Genomic DNA, 20,311 nt, shown 5'->3' on the forward strand with positions numbered 1-20,311 from the left:
CGAGGAGTTGGAAATTACTGATTTTCATTGCATTCTGATCACGGTGTTATTTGGATCGAATTACTGGTACATCTAGGGAGTGTATTTTTTAACCAAATTATAGAACATGCAAGATTACATTTGCTCTTTATTGCAACTCCATATGGGATCACCTCTTTTTAATGTGTACTATTGTTAATGGGTTAAATTGAGGCAAAGGGATGGTAAATGTTTCAGGTCAAGACTGTGCATCAAGTTCTTTTGCTTGCCTCCGCAGATGCTGCTTGAGCCATTGATTTCTTCCAGCAGTTTTTATTTACCCAAGATTATAAAAGGGTTTAAATAGGATAAATAGTGGAAAGCTTTGCCATTAGTGGATAGCTCAAGGACTAGGGACACAGGTTTAGAATTTGGGAAAGAGAATAAAGCCATTCCAATTGATCAAGATCCATCTGTAATCATAGAGATTACTCTCTATGTCTGCGCTCATGTCTAAGTTGTTAATATAAATAATGAACAACAGTGGATCTAGCACTGATACCTGTGATACACCACTTGTTACTGGCATCCAATCTGAAAAACAACCCTCTACCATCACTTCTGTTTCCCAGTCTCAAGCCGATTTTGAATCCAATAATCAAGCTTGTCCTGGATCCCATTTGATCGAACCTTCCAGACCAGCTATCCATGTGGCACCTTATCAAAAGACTTGCCAAGGACCACATAGACAACGTCTACCACATCGGCCTCATCAATCTTCTAAGTCACCTCTTCAAAAAACTCAATCAAATTCATGAAATACAGTTTCCCAAGCACAAAACCATGCTGCCTATCCTTAATCAGTTTTTATTTTTCCTAATGCATATATTGTGGCGGCTCCCAAGGGTCAGGCCACTCCTACATCGAACCCCTCGGCACGGTGATGGACAGGTCCGGGGACGGCCCCCAGCTATGGGGTTAAGTAGCAGGGGTTTTGGCGCGAGAGGTGTCTTCAGTCTCTCACTGAAGCAGAGAGTAGTGTGTTCATGAGCAATAAAAGCTTTCACGGAATTTACCTGGCTCCTCGCCTTCATTCTGGGCCCTTTTTGCTCACCCACTACCAATGGTGACCCTGACGCTCCGTTATTGTAATGATGGAGCCGAACAAGACGCTCGCCAAACCATCCCGCCGCGCCGCTCGCCACAACCCACCGCGCCGCCCGCCTCACCAGCCGACCAGGCCCAGCTCAATGCGATCGCGTTGAAACTACCCACATTTTGGACCGCCCAGCCTCACGTCTGGTTTCAACAGGCAGAGGCTCAATTTCAACTGCGGGGCATTACTGTGGACACCACCCGGTACAATTATGTGGTCGGCACCTTGGTCCAAGAAGCGACCAGCCGCGTCGTCCCTTACTTGCGCGACCCCCTGGCCGACGACAAGTACCACCGCCTTAAGGAGCTCCTGCTCCATACTTACGGGCTCCTCCGGATGGAGCGCGCGGCCAGAATCCTAAGGATGGACGGGCTAGGCGACAGGCAGCCATCAGCCCTGCTCAACAAGATGCTCGTGCTGCTAGAGGGGCGCACGCCGTGCCTTCTCTTTGAATATGTTTACCTGCAGCAGTTGCCGGACGACATCCGCCTGCAGCTCGCCGAGGCCTCCTTCGCCGACCCCCAAGCGGGCGGCAGGCGCGCTGACACGCTGTGGATGGTGCGACGGAGGGACGTAAGCACGCTGGCTGGTAGCCAAGCGGCATCCGATGTCCATCAGGGCGGGGGAGCCGTGGATGGAGTTACGGCCGCGCCCCGAAGGCCCGTGCGACCACCCCTCGCGGCTGCCACGAGTTCGCCCTCCGCAGTCCCGCCCAAGCAGGCTCCGGGCGCTGGTGCTTTTTCCATGCTAATCCAGCATCCGCAGTTCCTTGTTTCTAGATTTTAATGTTTTCCTTTTCCTTGAACGTGATAGGACAGGTAGTGCTCCGATTGATTAATTGTATCACTTAACTCAAAGATTGTTTATCTATATTTTTGAATTCCCCCCACACAGAAACAGCGTTTCCATGTCATTTTTTTTTGTCTACCACTATTATTTGGAATTCTGTGTTGTAAAATAATTTCAGAATACCTATTGCAGTTAGAGTGTGGATGAATCTCCTGGACTGAAAAATTGTTGGAAACATTAAAAAGATGATTTGGGATAACCATTGAATTCTTTTGGCAATCTGGATTTACTCTAATATTTTGAATATCAACCTTTAAGGTTCCCCAGATCCTTGGGTTGGTAATCATTTTCTCTAAAATCATTATTCTTGAACTGGAGTCAATTTTGTTGCTCTCCTGATGTGTTTGCAACTTTACAACATACTGACCATATTCAGATGTAACATCCCAACCATAGCCCCTCCAAAGACACCATATGTATAGCTTTGTCGTTACCTCTGTGGATATCTATTTAACATTTAGTGTCCACGCTAACCGACCATCACTCCTGTATGCAAGCATTATCCTACACACAAGGGACAATTACGATTTTTACCAAAGCCAATTAACCTACAAACCTATGTGTCTTTGAAATGTAGGTGGAAACCGGAGCGCCCGGAAAATGTGGGAGGAAACCGGAGCGCCCAGTTTATGGGATTTTAATTTTTAATTTCCACTCCACACAACAAATTGCTGAAAGCTTATCTGAAACGCTTTTCATCAGTTCAGACTCATTTGTTGAGCACTCATGACAGGCACTTTTGTGGCTGATGTCCGTTTCATCAGTTTATATAAATTTAAATGATCATTTGTCCTCCCAGTTATATGACTGATTTGTGTTCTTCAGTAAATTGTTCATTAGATTATCTACTTGTGCTCCTCCCGCTCTTATTAATGCCCTCACTTTTTCCACACTTGCACTGATTTTCCTTGGCTGGATCAGCAGATGGTTTGTGCCCATCCAGGTTGCATTGTTTAATTTGCAGACCGACCACTTATTCGCAGGAGGAACTACTTTACATAATCCACCTGACTAAATCTACCATTCGGAGACACAAAATGCTGGAGTAACTCAGCGGGACAGGCAGCGGGAGATGCTGCCTGTTCTGCTGAGTTACTCCAGCATTTTGTGTCAACCTTCGATTTCAACCAGATTCTGCAGTTCTTTCCTTTAAATCTACCGTTCTCTCAGTCCACCTCACTTAAATATGTAATAATATCCAATTGTATTATGTAAACAAAATATGTATGTGGGAACGAGTAGAAAATGTGTGTAAGATAGCAGAGAAATTACAATGCCATGAGTAATGGGATTTGTAATAACCAACTGTTCACCTTCAAATGTTGACAGAAATGCAGTATAGTCCAAACATTTTATTTTTCCTCCGCAATTCTAGAACTTATAATCTGCCTTGCATTTATTTTACAGTACTATGTTATCTTTCACGTGCCAACGATTTTCATATTAACTAAAGTGCATGAATGTTAATGTCGGCACAAAATCACAAAACTAGTGCCCTTGCAAACAGTTCCTCTGGTTAGTAAAAAAAACTGATGCTTTTAATTAATTATGATGCTCTGTGTTTATTTTTAGCCAACAAGCCCCAAATTTGGAAAAGCCGACTCCTACGAAAAATTGGAAAAACTTGGCGAAGGGTCCTATGCAACGGTGTATAAAGGAAAGAGCAAGTAAGTGTTCTGGCATTATATCATTATTAGAGTAAACAGCATTTTGACATTACTTTGTTTTTAATCACATTTGATCTCAAATTTTAATTTATTAAGATGATCAGCAAATCATTAGTGGAACGTACAGGTAGTTCCTAGGTTATAAAAGCCTGACTTAAGAACTTTTGACTTTATAAACATTTTCTGATACATTTTTAAACAATTTTGTGAAACAAATTAAACTTTCTGAACTTTATGGCAGAGCTTCACAGGTGAGTCTACGAGTTGGGGTTAACCAGTGTGATTGGCGTCAGATCATGAAGTTGTATCCTGCTGAGGTGGAGGTGGTATTTTTGGCTCGAATTAGTGGTTTGAGAAGCTGTGCCAGCTGTTCAGAGGTCTTTATGGGGATTGATTTGCCAGCTGCAGAAGGGTTGCAGTTTTTTTTAGGTTGAGCTAGGTATTTCCCTGGACATTTGAGAGATTGGCAGGATTCAGTTTGGTTTATTTTTGAGATACAGTGTGGAAACAGGTCCTTTGGCCCACCGGGTCCGTGCTGACCAGCGCTCACCCATACACCAGTTCTATCCTACACGCTAAGGACAATTTAAAGAAGCCAATTAACCTACAAACCTGCACTTTTTAGGAACGTGGAAGGAAACCAAAGAAAACCCAAGTGGTCACAGGGAGAATGTACAAACTCTGAACAGTTAGCACCCATAGTTAGGATCAAAACGGCGTCTCTGGTGCTGTAAGGTAGCAACTCGACTGCTGAGTCACTGTGCTACACTAAGGATGGATTTTCTGGCTGCTGCAGGGCAGCACACATCTTCTGCTGTATGGGAGAGGGGCATTTCTGCATGCCCTCTCTCTCTACAACCATCAACTCATTAAGTCACAACAGTCGGGATGTTGGGGAATGGAACCTCTTTTGTAACCCAAGGACTGCTGTGACAAGAAAAATATCATAGTTGTGAACTTCTTCAGTCTGAAGAAGGGTCTCGACCCGAAACGTCACCCATTCCTTCTCTCCCGAGATGCTGCCTGACCTGCTGAGTTACTCCAGCATTTTGTGAATAAATCATAGTTGTGTTGTTTGTGCATGTTGGTTTTGAAGTATTGGCAATAACAATGTTTAAATGTCAGTGTCAACAGTACTAAAAAAATGTCAATGAATTCTAGTGCTTATGTCTCGAAGTATTTCATTGATATGCAAACACAATGGAAACATCAAGTAAGTAAATTAGTTAAACTGAAACAGAAATAGAAATCTTGGAAGTCTGAAGTGATTATAAAACAAATCAAGGTAAAAAGCAGAAGAAACAATTCTTACAAAAACGTGATTTCCTTTCAGGTTGAGTTTATTGTCATATTCACAAGTACAGTGAAGTACAGGCACAAAGTAAGCATGCAGGTACAGCAGGCAGTGAAGTACAGGCACAAAGTAAGCATGCAGGTACAGCAGGCAGTGAAGAAAGCTAATGGCATGTTGGTCTTCATGACAAGAGGAGTTGAGTATAGCAGTAAAGAGGTCCTTCTGCAGTTGTACAGGGCCCTAATGAGACCACACCTGGAGTACTGTGTGCAGTTTTGGTCCCCAAATTTGAGGAAGGACATTCTTGATATTGAGGGCGTGCACCGTAGGCTCACTAGGTTAATTCCTGGAATGGCGGGACAGTCGTATGTTGAAAGACTGGAGCGACTGGGCTTGTATACACTGGAATTTAGGATGAGAGGGGATCATTGAAACATATAAGATTATTAAGGGATTGGACACATTAGAGACAGGAAACATGGTCCCAATGTTGGGGGAGTCCAGAACCAGGGGCCACAGTTTAAGAATAAGGGGTAGGCCATTTAGAACGGAGATGAGGAAAAACATTTTCAGTCAGAGAGTTGTTAATCTGTGGAATTCTCTGCCTCAGAAGGCAGTGGAGGCAAATTCTCTGGATGCTTTCAAGAGAGAGTTAGATAGAGCTCTTAATGATAGCGGAGTCAGGGGGTATGGGGAGTGGGCAGGAACAGGGTACTGGTTGTGGATGATCAGCCATGATCACATTGAATGGCGGTGCTGGCTCGAGGGGCTGAATGGCCTACTCCTGCAGCTATTGCCTACTGTCTATTGTCTATAATTAAAATCTTGCTTGCAATATTTTATTGCAAGGCATTGGCATCTGAAAAACAATCAATTTTCAATTGCATGTAACTGGGGAAAATCCTTGTTATATAATGGAAGTTTTTGCCAGTAGTATTCCCTGGTGCTTTACGGGGGTTACGAGGTTAATCCCTGGGATGGCGGGGCTGTCATATGAGGAAAGATTGGAAAGACTGGGTTTGTATTCACTGGAGTTTAGAAGGATGAGAGGGGATCTTATAGAGACGCATAAAATTATAAAAGGACTGGACAAGCTAGATGCAGGAAAAATGTTCCCAATGTTGTGCGAGTCCAGAACCAGGGGCCACAGTCTAAGAATAAAGGGGAGGCCATTTAAAACTGAGGTGAGAAGAAACTTTTTCACCCAGAGAGTTCTGAATTTGTGAAATTCTCTGCCACAGAAGGTAGTGCAGGCCAATTCACTGGATGAATTTAAAAGAGAGTTATATAGAGCTCTAGGGCTAATGGAATCAAGGGATATGGGGAGAAGGCAGGCACGGGTTACTGATTGTGGATGATCAGCCATGATCACAATGAATGGCTGCGCTGGCTCGAAGGGCCAATTGGACTCCTCCTGCACCTATTTTCCATGTTTCTATGTTTATCTGGGTGGAACATTCTCACTTGGATGTTGTTGAATTTAGCATAAGTTTCCTTAGCTCAGAATTATTGAGATTACTGATAACCCTGCACTCCAAATCAGCTAACTCTTCAGTCTTTCAATTCAGTCTTTACAGATCAGTTTCAAACTGGGATTATCAGGTAAACCATCAGAGAAAGAGATTCATTTTTAATTACAGTGAGCTCAGTTTTATTTACACGGTCGCTGCAGTGATCATGGATATGGTGAACTACCGTTGGTTGTAAGAATAATTGACAAGCAAAAATGCACAGACATCTGGTTCTCTGAACTCTAATTGCAGTTTTCAGCAAAGAGATGGACTTGGAGTTTGGGGAAGACACATACTTATCCCATGTTGTTATCTCAGAGAAAAGTGGCAGAGTTCACTGTTCATCACCCTGAAGCAGCAGATCTAAGAACTTTCTCGGTCTTTCTAGGAAGGTTGATACCTTATTCAATGGTCAGAAAATAATGAATTGTTATAGCCTTAAACAAAGAATCAGAGCAGTGAAAATCAGTGAGGTAGTTATGTTGCTATCTGTGATGTCTAAAGTGTGTTTTCTCGTCTATAAATTTAGCTTTTGATCTTCTCAATGGGAGATGAAAGCCAGAAATTACAGTTGTTGGTAAGATTGAAAACCTCCCCAGCAGATGAGCAATTGTAATTGGATTAAATTGTAATTGGAAAATGTAGGGAAGAAAGATTGAAAATTTAGAACCTGTTGCCATTGGAAAGTAGGAATTATTAGATTTCTTAGAGGGCAGGACCAGAAGAGATGTCTCATTGGTTGCTATGGGAGGCAAATGAAATGTCTGGGCCCTGAATGATTTTTCAATCATTACTGACCACAGATAAGGTTTGGAGCCCATGTGATCCAAAGCTAAATTGGGGTTGTATTAGGAGTTTGAGGATCTGGGTGGGAGTTTGGTTTTGTGATTGGGAGTACTTGCTGGAAAGGCTGTGTTTGTTTTCCTTTGAGTGGAGAAGGCTGAAAAGGGGACTGATAACAAAGGCATACAGAAAAACGAAGGGCATTAAACGTGGAAGATTGCAGGAAACATTTCCTCTTAATAGAGATATCTAAAACTACAGGGTGTAGGTTCAGTGTAAGGAGCAAGAGGTTTACAAGGGATTTGAGGAAGAACTTTCTCATCCATAGAGTCATTGGAGTCTGGAAGTGGGGGAGGTTAGTATTCTTTCAACATTTAATATCTAGACGTGCTTGAATTATGAAGGCTATGGACCTAGTGCTGGTAAATGGATGTTCATAGATAATGTATTTGATGGTTGGCATTGACATGATGGGCGAAGGGCTTGCTCCCGTCTCTCAGTGATCACAGAGAAGTAAAGGGTCCTCTAAAGGGGCTTGACAGGGTGGATATGGGAGAATCTAGAGCTAGTGTCACTGTTTAATATTAAGGACCTACCCTGTTGACACAGAAATGAGTTGTTGAGTCACTGGAATTCTCCTCTTTAAAGGACAGATAAAGCAGAATCTTTTTATGGCAGGTTTAGATGATACTTGGTGGGAGTGAAAGCTTAGTGCAGGTAGATGAAAATGTGGAAATCTAGTTATGGTCAGATAAGTTAGGACTGAGCAAGCTCGAGGGACCAGACCATTGCCTCCTCCCAAAATCAAAATGCTGGAAACAGGTCAGGATGCATCAGTAGAAAGAAGTATCAGGCTTCAAGGTGATGTTGATGTATCAGGGCTTCAAGGTCTTTTATCAGAACCGCTGCTCCTTGTTCATATGTTCATAAATCTGACAAAAAGGGGAGTGAATTGAGCTGGATTTTCATGATTAGTTCTTGATTAGAATAAGGCAAGGAAATGGTGGAAAATGCAGCAGCAATATTCGTTGCAGTTTGTCCCACCCTAAGCACCTATCTCAGTCCTAAGGCATATGGATGTACTATATGGGAGCAAATGTCAAGATTTATAGTTGTCAGCTGCACAATTTCATCATGAGGGCTCAGTTCTCGCCCTTGCTACCTGTGTGGAGAGATTGGCCTTGCAGTAGGGAGAAGAACACCAGAAGAACTGGCCTCTTCCTGGGCAGGTGACATGTGACCCACTTCTTTGACTCCTCTATCATGTTCCGTTCAGTTCAGCTTTGGTTTATTGTCACGTGTACCGAGGTATAGTGAAAAGCTTTTGTTGCGTGCTAACCAGTCAGCGGAAACAAAAAACGTGATTACAATTGAGCCATTTACAGTTTTTTGATACATGATAAGGGAACAACGTTTAGTGCTAGGTAAAGCCAGCAAAGTCCGATCAAAGATAGTACGAGGGTCACCAATGAGGTGATGTCATGATAGCAGCTCCCCATATTCCAACAGTTCCACATCTTGACTTCCCTGTTGCTGATCATCACAGCCTCAGTTTCGGCAAATTAAAACCACCACAAAATAAACATTTCACACTAAATTTACAAATGAAATCACGTCAAACTGCACACAAAATGTGAACAAATTATCCTTGTGCATTCTATTAGTGCTTGTTTCCTGTACGTTTTTACCTGTCTTAGCATTTCTCAATGCTATCCCTGCCGGAGTCTGCTAGTGATTTGTGTAGGAAGGAACTGCAGATGCTGGTCAAGACCCGAAACATCACCCATTCCTTCTCTCCAGAGATGCTGCCTGTCCCACTTAGTTACTCCAGCATTTTGTGTCTATCTTCGGCTACCGATTTGTACACTGCAGGTTTTTGTGAAGGATAACCTCGAGCAATTCCGGGTCCAGAAGCCCAGTGTTTGGATTGTACTTTCTCAGTGAGCAGCAACATCAAGGCAGGCTGGCTAAAAGAAAGCAGGTGATGTTCGTGGGGGAGGACAGTAGATTTGTGATTCGTTAACCTGCAACAACTCCCCTGAATGATTTCTGTGGAATCCTGTTAGTACTTTGCAAGATCAATTCCTTTCCAACTGTGACACTTTCCAAACACCTTTCATTGATATTCATGGAGATGCTGTCTGACCCGCTGAGTTGCTCCAACGCTTAGTGCTTTAATTTTTGTAAGACAGTATCTGTAGTTCCTTGTGCCTACCTTTCATTGATGTGATCAGCCATGATGGGAGCATTCTGAGCCCCCACTGCAGCACCCCGATGTTACATTATTTCAGCAAGCACTCCGTTGGAAGCAAGGAAGTTAACTAAAAGATGCTGCAGGATGGTTAGGCCTGATTGCGTGTTACCTACCCCTCTCCAGCTGTCAGGGTTAGGTTTCAAGCTCCGTGCAAAACCCACTGCGATGCTGGTGCTCTTCTCTCTGTTTAGTTTTTGTTTAGTTTAGATTAGAGATACAGCACAGAAACAGGCCCTTCGGCCCACCAAGTTCTCACCGACCAGCAAATCCCACATATTAACACTACCCTACACACATTAAGGGCAATATTTTACATTTACAGGAGAGAAGGAATGGGTGACGTTTCGGGTCGAGACCCTTGGTTATGCGCGTTTATCTTGCAATAAGTAGAATTAGGTGAGCTGCCTGTATTGGCAGCAATGGATGTTATATTTGTGCGTAATATTTTCCTGTCTCTTTATCATGAGCTAGCCAATTTTATCTGAGAATCACAGTGTTTACAGTACAGAAACAGCCCAGTGCATTTATGCCGACCATCATGCTCCCACTCACCTGAATTAATTCCCTATTCCTCTGTGTCCTGCTCATTTAAGTGCCTGTCCTGAAGCCTCTTAAATGTCATTACTGTTCCTGTTTCGACCATCTCTGGCAGCTCATTCCAGCCACTTGCTACTCTCGCTGTGAAAAATCAACCCTTTGCCAGTTACACCTTTGCCCTTTAGTTTTAGATCCCTCTACTCTGGGGAAACAGACTCTGACTATCTACCTTGTCCAGGCCATTTTAAGATCATGTCAATTATGTCAATCATGTTACTTCTCAACTTCCGTTGCTTCATGGAAAACAGATCTGGTCTATCCGATCTACTGCAGTAACTCAAGCCCTGAAATCCAGATGACATTCATGCAAATCTTTTCTGTCCCCATCTTTTATGTCCAAATTGATTTTCTTTGACAAACTTCATAAAACAAAAATGAATTATTTTGGGTCTACCTATTACATACACAATGTATTTGTTTCTAAGGTTGAGATCCTCTACCAAGAGCATAAGGAACTATAAAGAAAGTATTAACAAAGTGTAGATGTTAATAAAGAACAGATGTGTTGTTTGGCAAAATAATCCTTTCATTAAAGGCTTTTTTTTTGTTCCTGCATGACTAATCGTCCTGTTTTCTTCTTAAATCAGGGTGAATGGGAAATTGGTAGCTCTGAAGGTTATCAGACTGCAGGAGGAAGAAGGAACCCCTTTCACAGCAATCAGAGAAGGTACAATTTTACTGTTAACCATTGTTTTTCTGGGGGAGATAGTACATAAAATACCAGACAAGCTAATTATGTACTTGTGTGCTGTTTAGTTCGGCAATTAAAGTAGATACAGTCTCATCTGTTATGGAAGTTGAAAATAAGAGAGGTGATTACAGTCATTTAAAAAATATATCAGCAATTAGAATATTTCAGGTTGTAATAGGTGTGCAATTAACTCAAAGCTGGGTTCTGTTACTGATGATGCAGATGGTTGGAAAAGTAAGAAACACATTTAATTAATCTCAACTAATCCAAATAGAGGACAAGGAACAAATAATTTTGAGATTTATATCTTTGGTTTTCATTAATCTTCGACTCTGCACTCGTGGAAAGGAATCATTCCAACATTTATGTAGCTCAACAAACTCTGTTCCTCTGCATTTCTGTAAGTGAGGGGTGTTTGTAACAGTTAAAGAAATTACCTTGTCCATATGATTTAGGATGGGGTGAACATCCTCTGCAGCCAAAAGCTGGAGTTCTTGCTTCAATGCATTTCAACAGTGGAGTAGTTGCGCCATAGTTCTTTGGCTTTGGTTTCAGAATCCCAGTGCTAACTAGTTCAGTAAGATGGGCAATATAATTAAAAACCCAAATAGAAGAAATTACAAAGTGAGCAAGAATAAACACGAGAGAGACACAGGAGTGACAACAGTGATGTATAGCATTTAAGGGCCTGTCCCACCTAGGCGATTTTTTAGGCGACTGCTGGCGACTGTCAAAGTCGTAGCAGATCGCCGAAATGTTCTTTTGCCCGACGACAATGACCACGACAATGCCGAGTCAGGTCGAGATTACAGCGTCTTCGGAAACATCGCGAAATTCCAACGCTGTCAATGCTTCTCCGGCATCCTAATTTTCGCTGAAATCACTGACAAGTCGGTAAGTACTTGAGAGTTTTGAACTATAACATCTTGTATGGGTTACTTAAAATCCAAGCTTCACGGTAACAAGGCATAAACTGGATTGACTTCCAGTTTACTAATGGCAGTATTAAGAAATTTAATTTTAAAAGTGGTTAAATGGATTTTTGTGAAAAGTGGGTGGGCATTCTTTGAAAATGTACGGGAGATGCAGATCTGGTTTCTGGGTTGCATATCTGGGTTGGGAGCCTACTTTAAATGTGATCGCTGATGGCCATAAACATCACGAAAATTCCCACGCTTACCTGACCATCAAACTGTCGCCTCCAATCTACCTGTCAAATGCCCTGACGGTAAGTAAATTGGTTAAACACAAGTATTTTAGGGTATCTTGAAATAACTTTACTTATTTTAATATTATGTGCTTCTAAATGCATCTAAGAGAAACTAACAAACCTGGGGACAGCATGCGACAACGCCCGCAATAAACAACGATACCTGGTGACAAGCCAGCTGTCGCCGAGAAATTTCACTCCGAATGATTTTTCAGCGACGCGCCGAGATCCACTACGATTCTTTGAAGACTCCTCACGATCATGCCCGCGACACCCCCGTGAACTGTCGGCGACAGCCTAGTCACCGGCAGTCGCCTTAAAATCGCCTAAGTGGGACAGGTCCTTTAGTGTACGTGATTCTAATATACAGCACATGGGAATAAAAGTAGGTGTGCACATCATGGTAAAGGTTGAACCGATTCAGAATAGATTTTGAAGAAGTCTGAAGGTTTTGGTAGGTTCAATAGTTTGTGGTGCAAATTCATTATCCCCTTTTGCAGTTTAATGAAATCAATCGTGTCACACTGAGGAAACAACTTAACCTTCTTCAAACAAAATCAAATCAAATTACATTCAAACAGCATCCACAGTGATATGTTTCTCCCTGAAGGACCTTTCCTATTCCACCATTTCCATCACTATTCCAAGAAATAACCAAGGTTGTTCGTGCCCAGTAATTGGTGATTTAAAAATTTTGATGACAGCAATTTTTTTACCAAAAATTGTTTGGTAAACAGATTCTCTGTTATAAACATTGTTAGTACAAGTTTATGAATTTTATACCAACACTTCCAAAATCTCTCATATTGCTGTTTCACAATCACCATCGAAGTGCCTTGCTGCAGATCAACTTCAGGGGTGTTGCTTGTTTTGACCAACCTATGATCACCAATACCATGTCCAGAAAACCAAAACTTCGCTTCATATCTTCAAATATGAATTGTAGTTAACTGGAGTGGTTAAGAAAAATGCTTGTGGAACCCACTGTCGATCCATTGCTGGGGATGTGTGTGTGGGGGGGGGGGGGGGCGGAGGGGGGGAGTGGGATGGGGGGGAGGGGGGAAGGGGGAGGTGGGGAGGGGGATGGGGATGGGGAGGAGGTGGGGAGGGGGAGGAGCAGGGGGGAGGGGGGAGGGGGGATTGTCCTGTATTAGAGGTCAGGGAGCAAGCAAAACATAAAAAATATATTTCAATTAACAAGTGTAAATGTGACAAAAACATTTCAAAGTGGGTCAAAGAATAGAACTAGAAACTTGATTTATGTTGTCGAATGGACTTCCATTTTCTTGGCTTTTCGCATGTATCCTGATGCTTCACTTTGCCCCTTTTTGCCACATTTTTTAAAGGAAACTCGACGAATAATAGTAGTTTAAACAAAAAAAAATCACGAATAAAAATATTTGTAATCTGTTAAGATTAATGTAAATGATCTTTTCTGGGGGTTTAAGGAAAGGATATAATTAAGAAAGGAAAAAGATATCATTAAGAGTTGAGTGTTATTGATCCACAAGACTTGATCGTAGTACATGGGTGTCCCAGTGGTTCAAACAAATCAGAGGTCATCAAATTGATTGTTATTATTTTTTTGTGTCATCACACAACTGTTTGCCAATAGCGAGCAAATTTTAGTGCCACGTCGTTGGCCTCTGCAAAGTCCTTTACAGTGCATGTGTCATGCAGCATGTCACAGCTCAGAAGATGTTCCATAGTCTGGAGGCCCCGTCTGCACTCGCAATCTGCCGCATCCCCACTTCAGCATGTTCGATTTGCTCCTCCCCATGTCTGTCCGCAGTCTGTTGAGACTGCGCCAGGTTATCCACGGTTGGGCGTAACCTGGTGGGAGTTTCTCAGAGGGATCGATTGCCATGTGAATGTCTTCCGGAGATTTCTCTAGTCTCTCTTCCCAGTGTTTGAGCCTTCTGGATGATGCACTGCAGTCTAGGGGATGGATAGAAGAGAGGAAACTTCTGCGTGATTTCAAACGCTGAGGTAGCAAAAGGTGGTCTTGTAGCGGGTGTCTTTCATCCTTTGATTGTCTGAAGCGTTTTTTATGACTGGCTACAGCTCTTCAAACACTCTTAACCACACACAGTATCCATCAAATTGATAAAATTGGTAGATTTGCCAAGCTATTGCATTTGACTGACTTTGTTCTTTTGAAATAAAGTTATTGACTATTGATTTGATGATGTAAATTATTAAGGCTTCCACTCTATCCACGTATTGATAATCTCTGATCTTTGAAAGGTTCTACTAGCTGAAAATATATCCTATGGTCTATCCCACAATACTTTCATATCAGTCGATATGCTCGTGTCACTGGAAGTCAGCCTGCAGAAGTACAACTTGAGATCATTGATAAAAAAAACACACTGCAATACACAATTTCAGCTGAACGCTGGAGATGTTGGTTTTGGAGATTTAAATCTTGCCTGCTTTAAGCACACACAGAGCATTTTTTGTCTGCACCAGTAAACATCTAGAAAAGGAAAAAAATCCTAATAATGGCACGAGATTAGTAATCTTTCATTGGGGCCTTAATACTTTCATTCATTAATATTTAACAATATTTTGTGCAGTGTTTGATCATTTCGGATTCACCTACAGCTTGACATTGCTATCATTGTTTAAAAAGAAAATCGAATCTACTATGTTCATTTGTTTTACAAAACCCTGAAATTTGGGAAGACATGCAGATATAGTGTATATACATAAATTGTGGAGTCTAAAGGGCCTGTCCCAGTTAAGCGATTTTAAGGCAGCTGCCGGCAACTAGGCTGTCGCCGCACGTTCGCCGGGGTGTCGCGGGCATGATCGTGAGTAGTCTTCAATGAGTCGTAGCAGATCTCGGCTCATCGCGGAAATAGTTACCTGTTCAAACATTCCTGCTGATTTTTTTGAAGGATGGACAACATTAGCGATTCTCCAATCTTCTGGGACTCTGCTATGGTGTACAAAGAGACAGCTCTTTCTTTTCTTGCTTTCTATTACATACAATCATACTATAACATACATTGGTGATGGCTTACGATTGTCATGTGTACCAAGGTGGAAAAACTTTGTATTATGTGCTGTCCAGGCAAATTATACCATACATGTGCACAATCAACTCATACACAAGTCTAACGGGTAGTCCACAGAGAAAAATAGAGTGTAGAATATACTTGTTTTTTTTTCATCTTCTGGAAGGAGTTGCAGACCGAGGTTCTTTAGCAATCTAAATGCGAGAACCTTTTCATGACCTTGGAACAAAAAGAAATTCAGCAATAATGACAATGTAAATAACTTGAACAGAGAGACTTCATTATAAATATTAATTGTTTTGTTTTAACAGCATTTTGGCAGCTTTAGGTGACAAAAAAACAAGTCCTTTTACTCAAACTTCCAAACACTTCCCCTATCCTTAATTAGAAATATAAGTTTTTGAGGTCTATTTTGACCAGCGAGAATATGCACATATAAATAATGGACGACTGGAGAGCAGCTAATGTTGTAGCTTTGTTTAAGATGGGAAGTGGAGATAATCAGGAATTTATAATCCATTGAGCCTCGTGGCAGTGGTTGGAAAGCCATTACGGAGGATTCCTTGGGATAGGATTTACTGTCATTTGATAGAGATCAGGACAATTAGGGATAGTCACCCAGGTTTTGTCCATGGCAGATCATGTCTTACCAACTAGATAGAGTTTTTTGAGAAGGTGACAAAGTGATTTCCACAGAGATCTATACTGGGACTTGTGATACAATGACTTGGATGTAAATGTTGATGGGTTGGTTAGTATTTTTTCAGACAACGTCAAAATTGATAGGGTTGCAGACAGTGAAAAAGGCTATAAAAGGCGATTTTGATTAGTTGCAGATCTCGGCAGAGAAATGGCAGGTGGAATTTAGTCCGAGCAATTGTATACCCAATATATTCCCAATCTATACCCTATAGATTCCCAATCTCGTTGTACCCCTGTACAATGACAATAAAGATATATTGTATTGTATTGTATTGTACAGTTAATATAATTCTTAACAGAATTGCTGCATAGTGGGTTCTGGGATCCAATTCCATAGTACTCTTAAAATGGCAACACAAGTAGAAACCAGAACCAGAAAGAGTTGTGAAGAAGGTTTGCATTGAGTATAAGAGTCAGGAAGACAGGATGTAGCTCTTTTTAAACTTTGGTTAGGCTGAATATGGAGTATTGTGTGCAGTTTTGTTTGCCCAATCACAGGAAGGATGTGGATGTTTTGGAAGAGGGTGCAGAAGAGCAATGCTGCCTGGATTAAGGGATATTAGCTATAAGGAGAGGTGGGACAAACTTGGATTATTTTCTCTGGAGCTTCAGCAGTTGAGGGGAGATTTAATAGAAGCAGGTAAAATTATGAGAGGCATAGATAAGGTAAACAGTCAGAACCTTTTTCCCGGGATAGAAATGTCAAAGACAATTAAAGGAGATGTGCGGGACAAGTGTTTTTACATAGAGTAGTGGGTGCTAGGAGCATGCTGCCAGCAGTGGTGGGAGAAGCAAATGTGACAGTGGCATTTAAGAGGATTTTAGATAAACACGTGGATATGTAGGGAATGCAAGGACACAGAACACGTGGAGGTAGAGGAGATTAATGGCATCATCTTCAGAACAGGCATTGTGGGCTGAAGGGCCTGTTCCTGTGCTGTACTGTTTTATGTTCTATGTAAATGCCTTTATGGAAAGTGCTGGAAACAAAATATTGTAGACGATCAGATCAATGGTGGCTTGAAAAATACATTTAATGTCTGTCCCCAATTGTCCTTCGATGTGCTTGGCCATTCCAAGTGGCATTTAAATGCCAATTGCTATGTGGGGCGGGAGGTGGAACAGGTCACTATCCTTGGAGGAGGTTAATAAACCATTTGGAATTTTACAACAATTGAGTTGTTTTATGGTCAACTTTACTTCTAGCAACGCTTTATTCCAGGTTTAGTTAATTATTTGAATTGAAGACAGCTGCACTGAAGTCAGATATGGAGATGAGGCAATGTCAGATCAGAGAAGAAAATGTAAAAAAAAGAGAAAAAAAAGAAAATGCTGGAAGAACTCAGCAGGATATCCAATCAGATTCAAAGGACACAGTTTATTTTTGAAGAATTAGTGCTTAAGCATTTCTTAACATGCCTTTCTACAAATGAATGCATGTGCCTAAGCAGTTTTTGCTGCCTGCACGAATCTAAGCAGTTTTTGCTGTCTGCAAGATATTTTACAACCAATAATGTACTTTTGTGGTTTTACAAATACATGGTACAGCTAACTTTTATTCAAAAAATCAGATACAGTGAGTGAATTAACATGGAATATTAAAGTTGAAAATTTCAAAGCTGCGCAAAAATATTGCTACTAAATAACCAACGCAAATGTATTTCAGAAATTTGATTTACAACTTTCTATCTCAAGACAAAAAAAGGTGATCTGCCAACCAAAGTGAACAAATGTGTTTGCAGAACATATAACAAAATAATATCCAGCCAAAACCAGAGTACTGAGAAAACATCAACAATATGCTTCATATGTTAAAACTATGTATAGTCATAGTTTGAATCAAAATGAATCAAAATTTCATGTGAGCCGTTCGAATTAATAATTTAATTCCAAATGAAATTGGACATTCTCAACAAATTAGACAATAGACAATAGACAATAGGTGCAGGAGGAGGCCATTCGGCCCTTCGAGCCAGCACCGCCATTCAATGTGATCATGGCTGATCATTCTCAATCAGTACCCCGTTCCTGCCTGAGAATGATCAGCCATGGTGATTTTTTTTTTCTGTCCTTAATTTTCATCATTACTGACAAATGGCATTTTAGTAACTGCCAAAAACTAATTAAGAGACAGATGGAAGTATAATGGAATACCATTAGTCAACACAGTCTAATTTGGTGAATCATGCATTGCTTTATCATTTCTGGAAGTGATGCATCAAAAATTAAGATTTCATTATTGACTACACTCTCACAGATCATGTAGTGTTCACAATAGAAACATCCTGCAGATAGACCCAAAATGCTGGAGTAACTCAGCGGGACAAGCAGCATTTCTGGATAGAAGGAATGGGTGAGGTTTCGGGTCGGGACCTTTCTTCAGACTGACGTCAGGGGAGAGGGAGTTACTGAGAAAAGGAAGCGCAGGAGATCAAAAGAGATGCAGATCAAGGAAAATGTAGAATTGACCATTGTTAGCGAGGAGAAGGTGACAACAAAGCAAACAGAGATATAATGTAATAAGAGGGCCTGCCAGACTGGTTGGAGAACTGGGAAGGGGGAGGGATGGAGAGAGAGAGAGAGAGAAAGCAAGGGTTTAGACTGTCAGGGTCCTTGGACAGAATCGAGGGAGGAGGTATAGGGACAGGTGTTGCTGTGTATCTCACAGTCTATTTCCTGTGATGGAGACGGTGAGATCAAGAAAGAGTAAGGAAATGTCAAAGATGGTCCAAGTGAATTTGATTGCAGGATGGAAATTAGTAGTGAAGTTAATGAAGTCAGTAAGTTCTGTTTGGTTGCAGGAAGTAGCCCTATGCAGTATCCAGACTATCGACTGACATTTATTATAAGCCTCCTGACTCCCACAGCTATCTAGACCACACTCAAATTAAAGTGTTGTATTTAAATGCGCGAAATGTAATAGAGTCCCCTATTACTACTGCTCTCCTCTTCCTTTCCCTACCCTTCTGAGCAACAGGGCCGGACTCCTTGCCAGAGGCCCGGGCACCGTCGTTGCCCCCAGGTAGGCTGTCCCCCCCAACAGTACTTAAACAGGAGTACTTATTTCCAAGGGGTACAGCCACCGGGGTACTCCCTAGTCCCTGCCTCTGTTCCTTGCCCCCCCTAACAGTGACCCACTTGTCTACCTCCCGTGGTCTAGGAGTGACCACCTCTCTGTAACTCCTATCTATAACCTCCTCACTCTCCCTGATCAGACGGAGGTCATCAATCTGCCGCTCCAGGTTCCTAATACGGTCCCTTAGGAGCCCCATCCCGTCACACCTGGCACAGATGTGGATGTCTGGAAGACTATCAGACTCCCAGATTCCCCACATCCGACACCCAGAACAAAAAACTGCCCTGGCAGTCATACTCTCCAAACAAAGCCCCGCGCTCGGTTACTAAACCTACCGCCCGGCCGCTACTCCAAACGCTCCAACCGCCCACCCAAAAGAACTGAGTGATCTCCTGGGAGAGGCGAAAAACCGGATAAAAAACCCAGGCCAATTTGGGAAAAAATCCGGGAAATTCCTCTCCGACCCCAAGCTAGGCGATCGAAACTAGTCCGCGAGATCACACAGGTCTTACTCCTTACTATCCCCACACAATCCCCACTCACTACTTCCCAAGCAACACAGCTTGGTGCTGCTTGCTGCTGCTTGCTACTGCTTGTTGTTGCTGCTGCTGCTACTGCTGATTGCTGCTGCTACTGCTGATTGCTGAAAAAAAATAAAAAATTGGTCCATTAGAGAGTCAGAGTGGACAGCTATGTGCTGAGCCGGAAGAAATGGGGGAGATATTAAACAATTTCTTTTCTTCGGTATTTACCGAGGAGAAGGATATTGAATTATGTGAGGTAAGCGAAACAAGTAGAGTAGTGATGGAAATTAGGAGGATTAAAGAAGAGGAGGTACGAACACTTTTGAAGAATATAAAAGTGGATAAGTCTCCAGGTCCTGATAGGATATTCCCTAGGACATTGAGGGAAGTTAGTGCAGAAATAGCAGGGGCTATGACGGAAATATTTCAAACGTCATTAGAAACAGGGATGGTGCCGGAAGATTGGCGCATTGCGCATATTGTGCCTTTGTTTAAAAAAGGTTCTAAAAGTAAACCTAGCAATTATAGACCTATTAGTTTGACGTCTGTGGTGGGAAAATTAATGGAAAAGATACTTAGGGACAATATATATAATTATTTGGATAATCAAGGCCTGATTAGAAACAGTCAACATGGATTTGTGCCTGGAAGGTCATGTTTGACTAATCTTCTTGAATTTTTTGAAGAGGTTACCAGGGAAATTGATAGGGGCAGGGCTGTGGATGTTGTCTATATGGACTTCAGTAAGGCATTTGACAAGGTTCCACAAGGAAGGTTGATTAAGATGGTTAAATCGTTGGGTATTAATAGTGAGGTTGCAAGATGGATTCAACAATGGCTGAATGGGAGATACCAGAGGGTAACGGTTGACAATTGTATGTCAGGTTGGAGGCCAGTGTCTAGTGGAGTGCCCCAAGGATCTGTGTTGGGTCCACTGTTGTTTGTCATTTACATTAATGATCTGGATGATGGTGTGGCAAATTGGATTAGTAAATATGCAGATGATACTAAGATAG

At 41.9% G+C, this 20,311-nt stretch overlaps 1 protein-coding gene across 5 annotated transcripts in view; it reads left to right on the plus strand.

Annotated features, from left to right (window-relative positions):
• cdk14 (cyclin dependent kinase 14) overlaps nucleotides 1-20,311 on the plus strand; it is a 520,407-nt gene that overhangs the window by 150,872 nt on the left and 349,224 nt on the right. For all 5 annotated transcript variants that reach the window (XM_078417377.1, XM_078417369.1, XM_078417397.1 and 2 more), the window contains 2 exons: nucleotides 3,536-3,630; nucleotides 10,657-10,736. In XM_078417377.1, coding sequence (XP_078273503.1) covers nucleotides 3,536-3,630; nucleotides 10,657-10,736 — 175 coding nt within the window. The remainder of the gene's footprint in view (nucleotides 1-3,535; nucleotides 3,631-10,656; nucleotides 10,737-20,311) is intronic.

Source organism: Rhinoraja longicauda, chromosome 2, assembly GCF_053455715.1.
Source record: "Rhinoraja longicauda isolate Sanriku21f chromosome 2, sRhiLon1.1, whole genome shotgun sequence".
Lineage (NCBI taxonomy): Eukaryota > Metazoa > Chordata > Chondrichthyes > Rajiformes > Arhynchobatidae > Rhinoraja > Rhinoraja longicauda.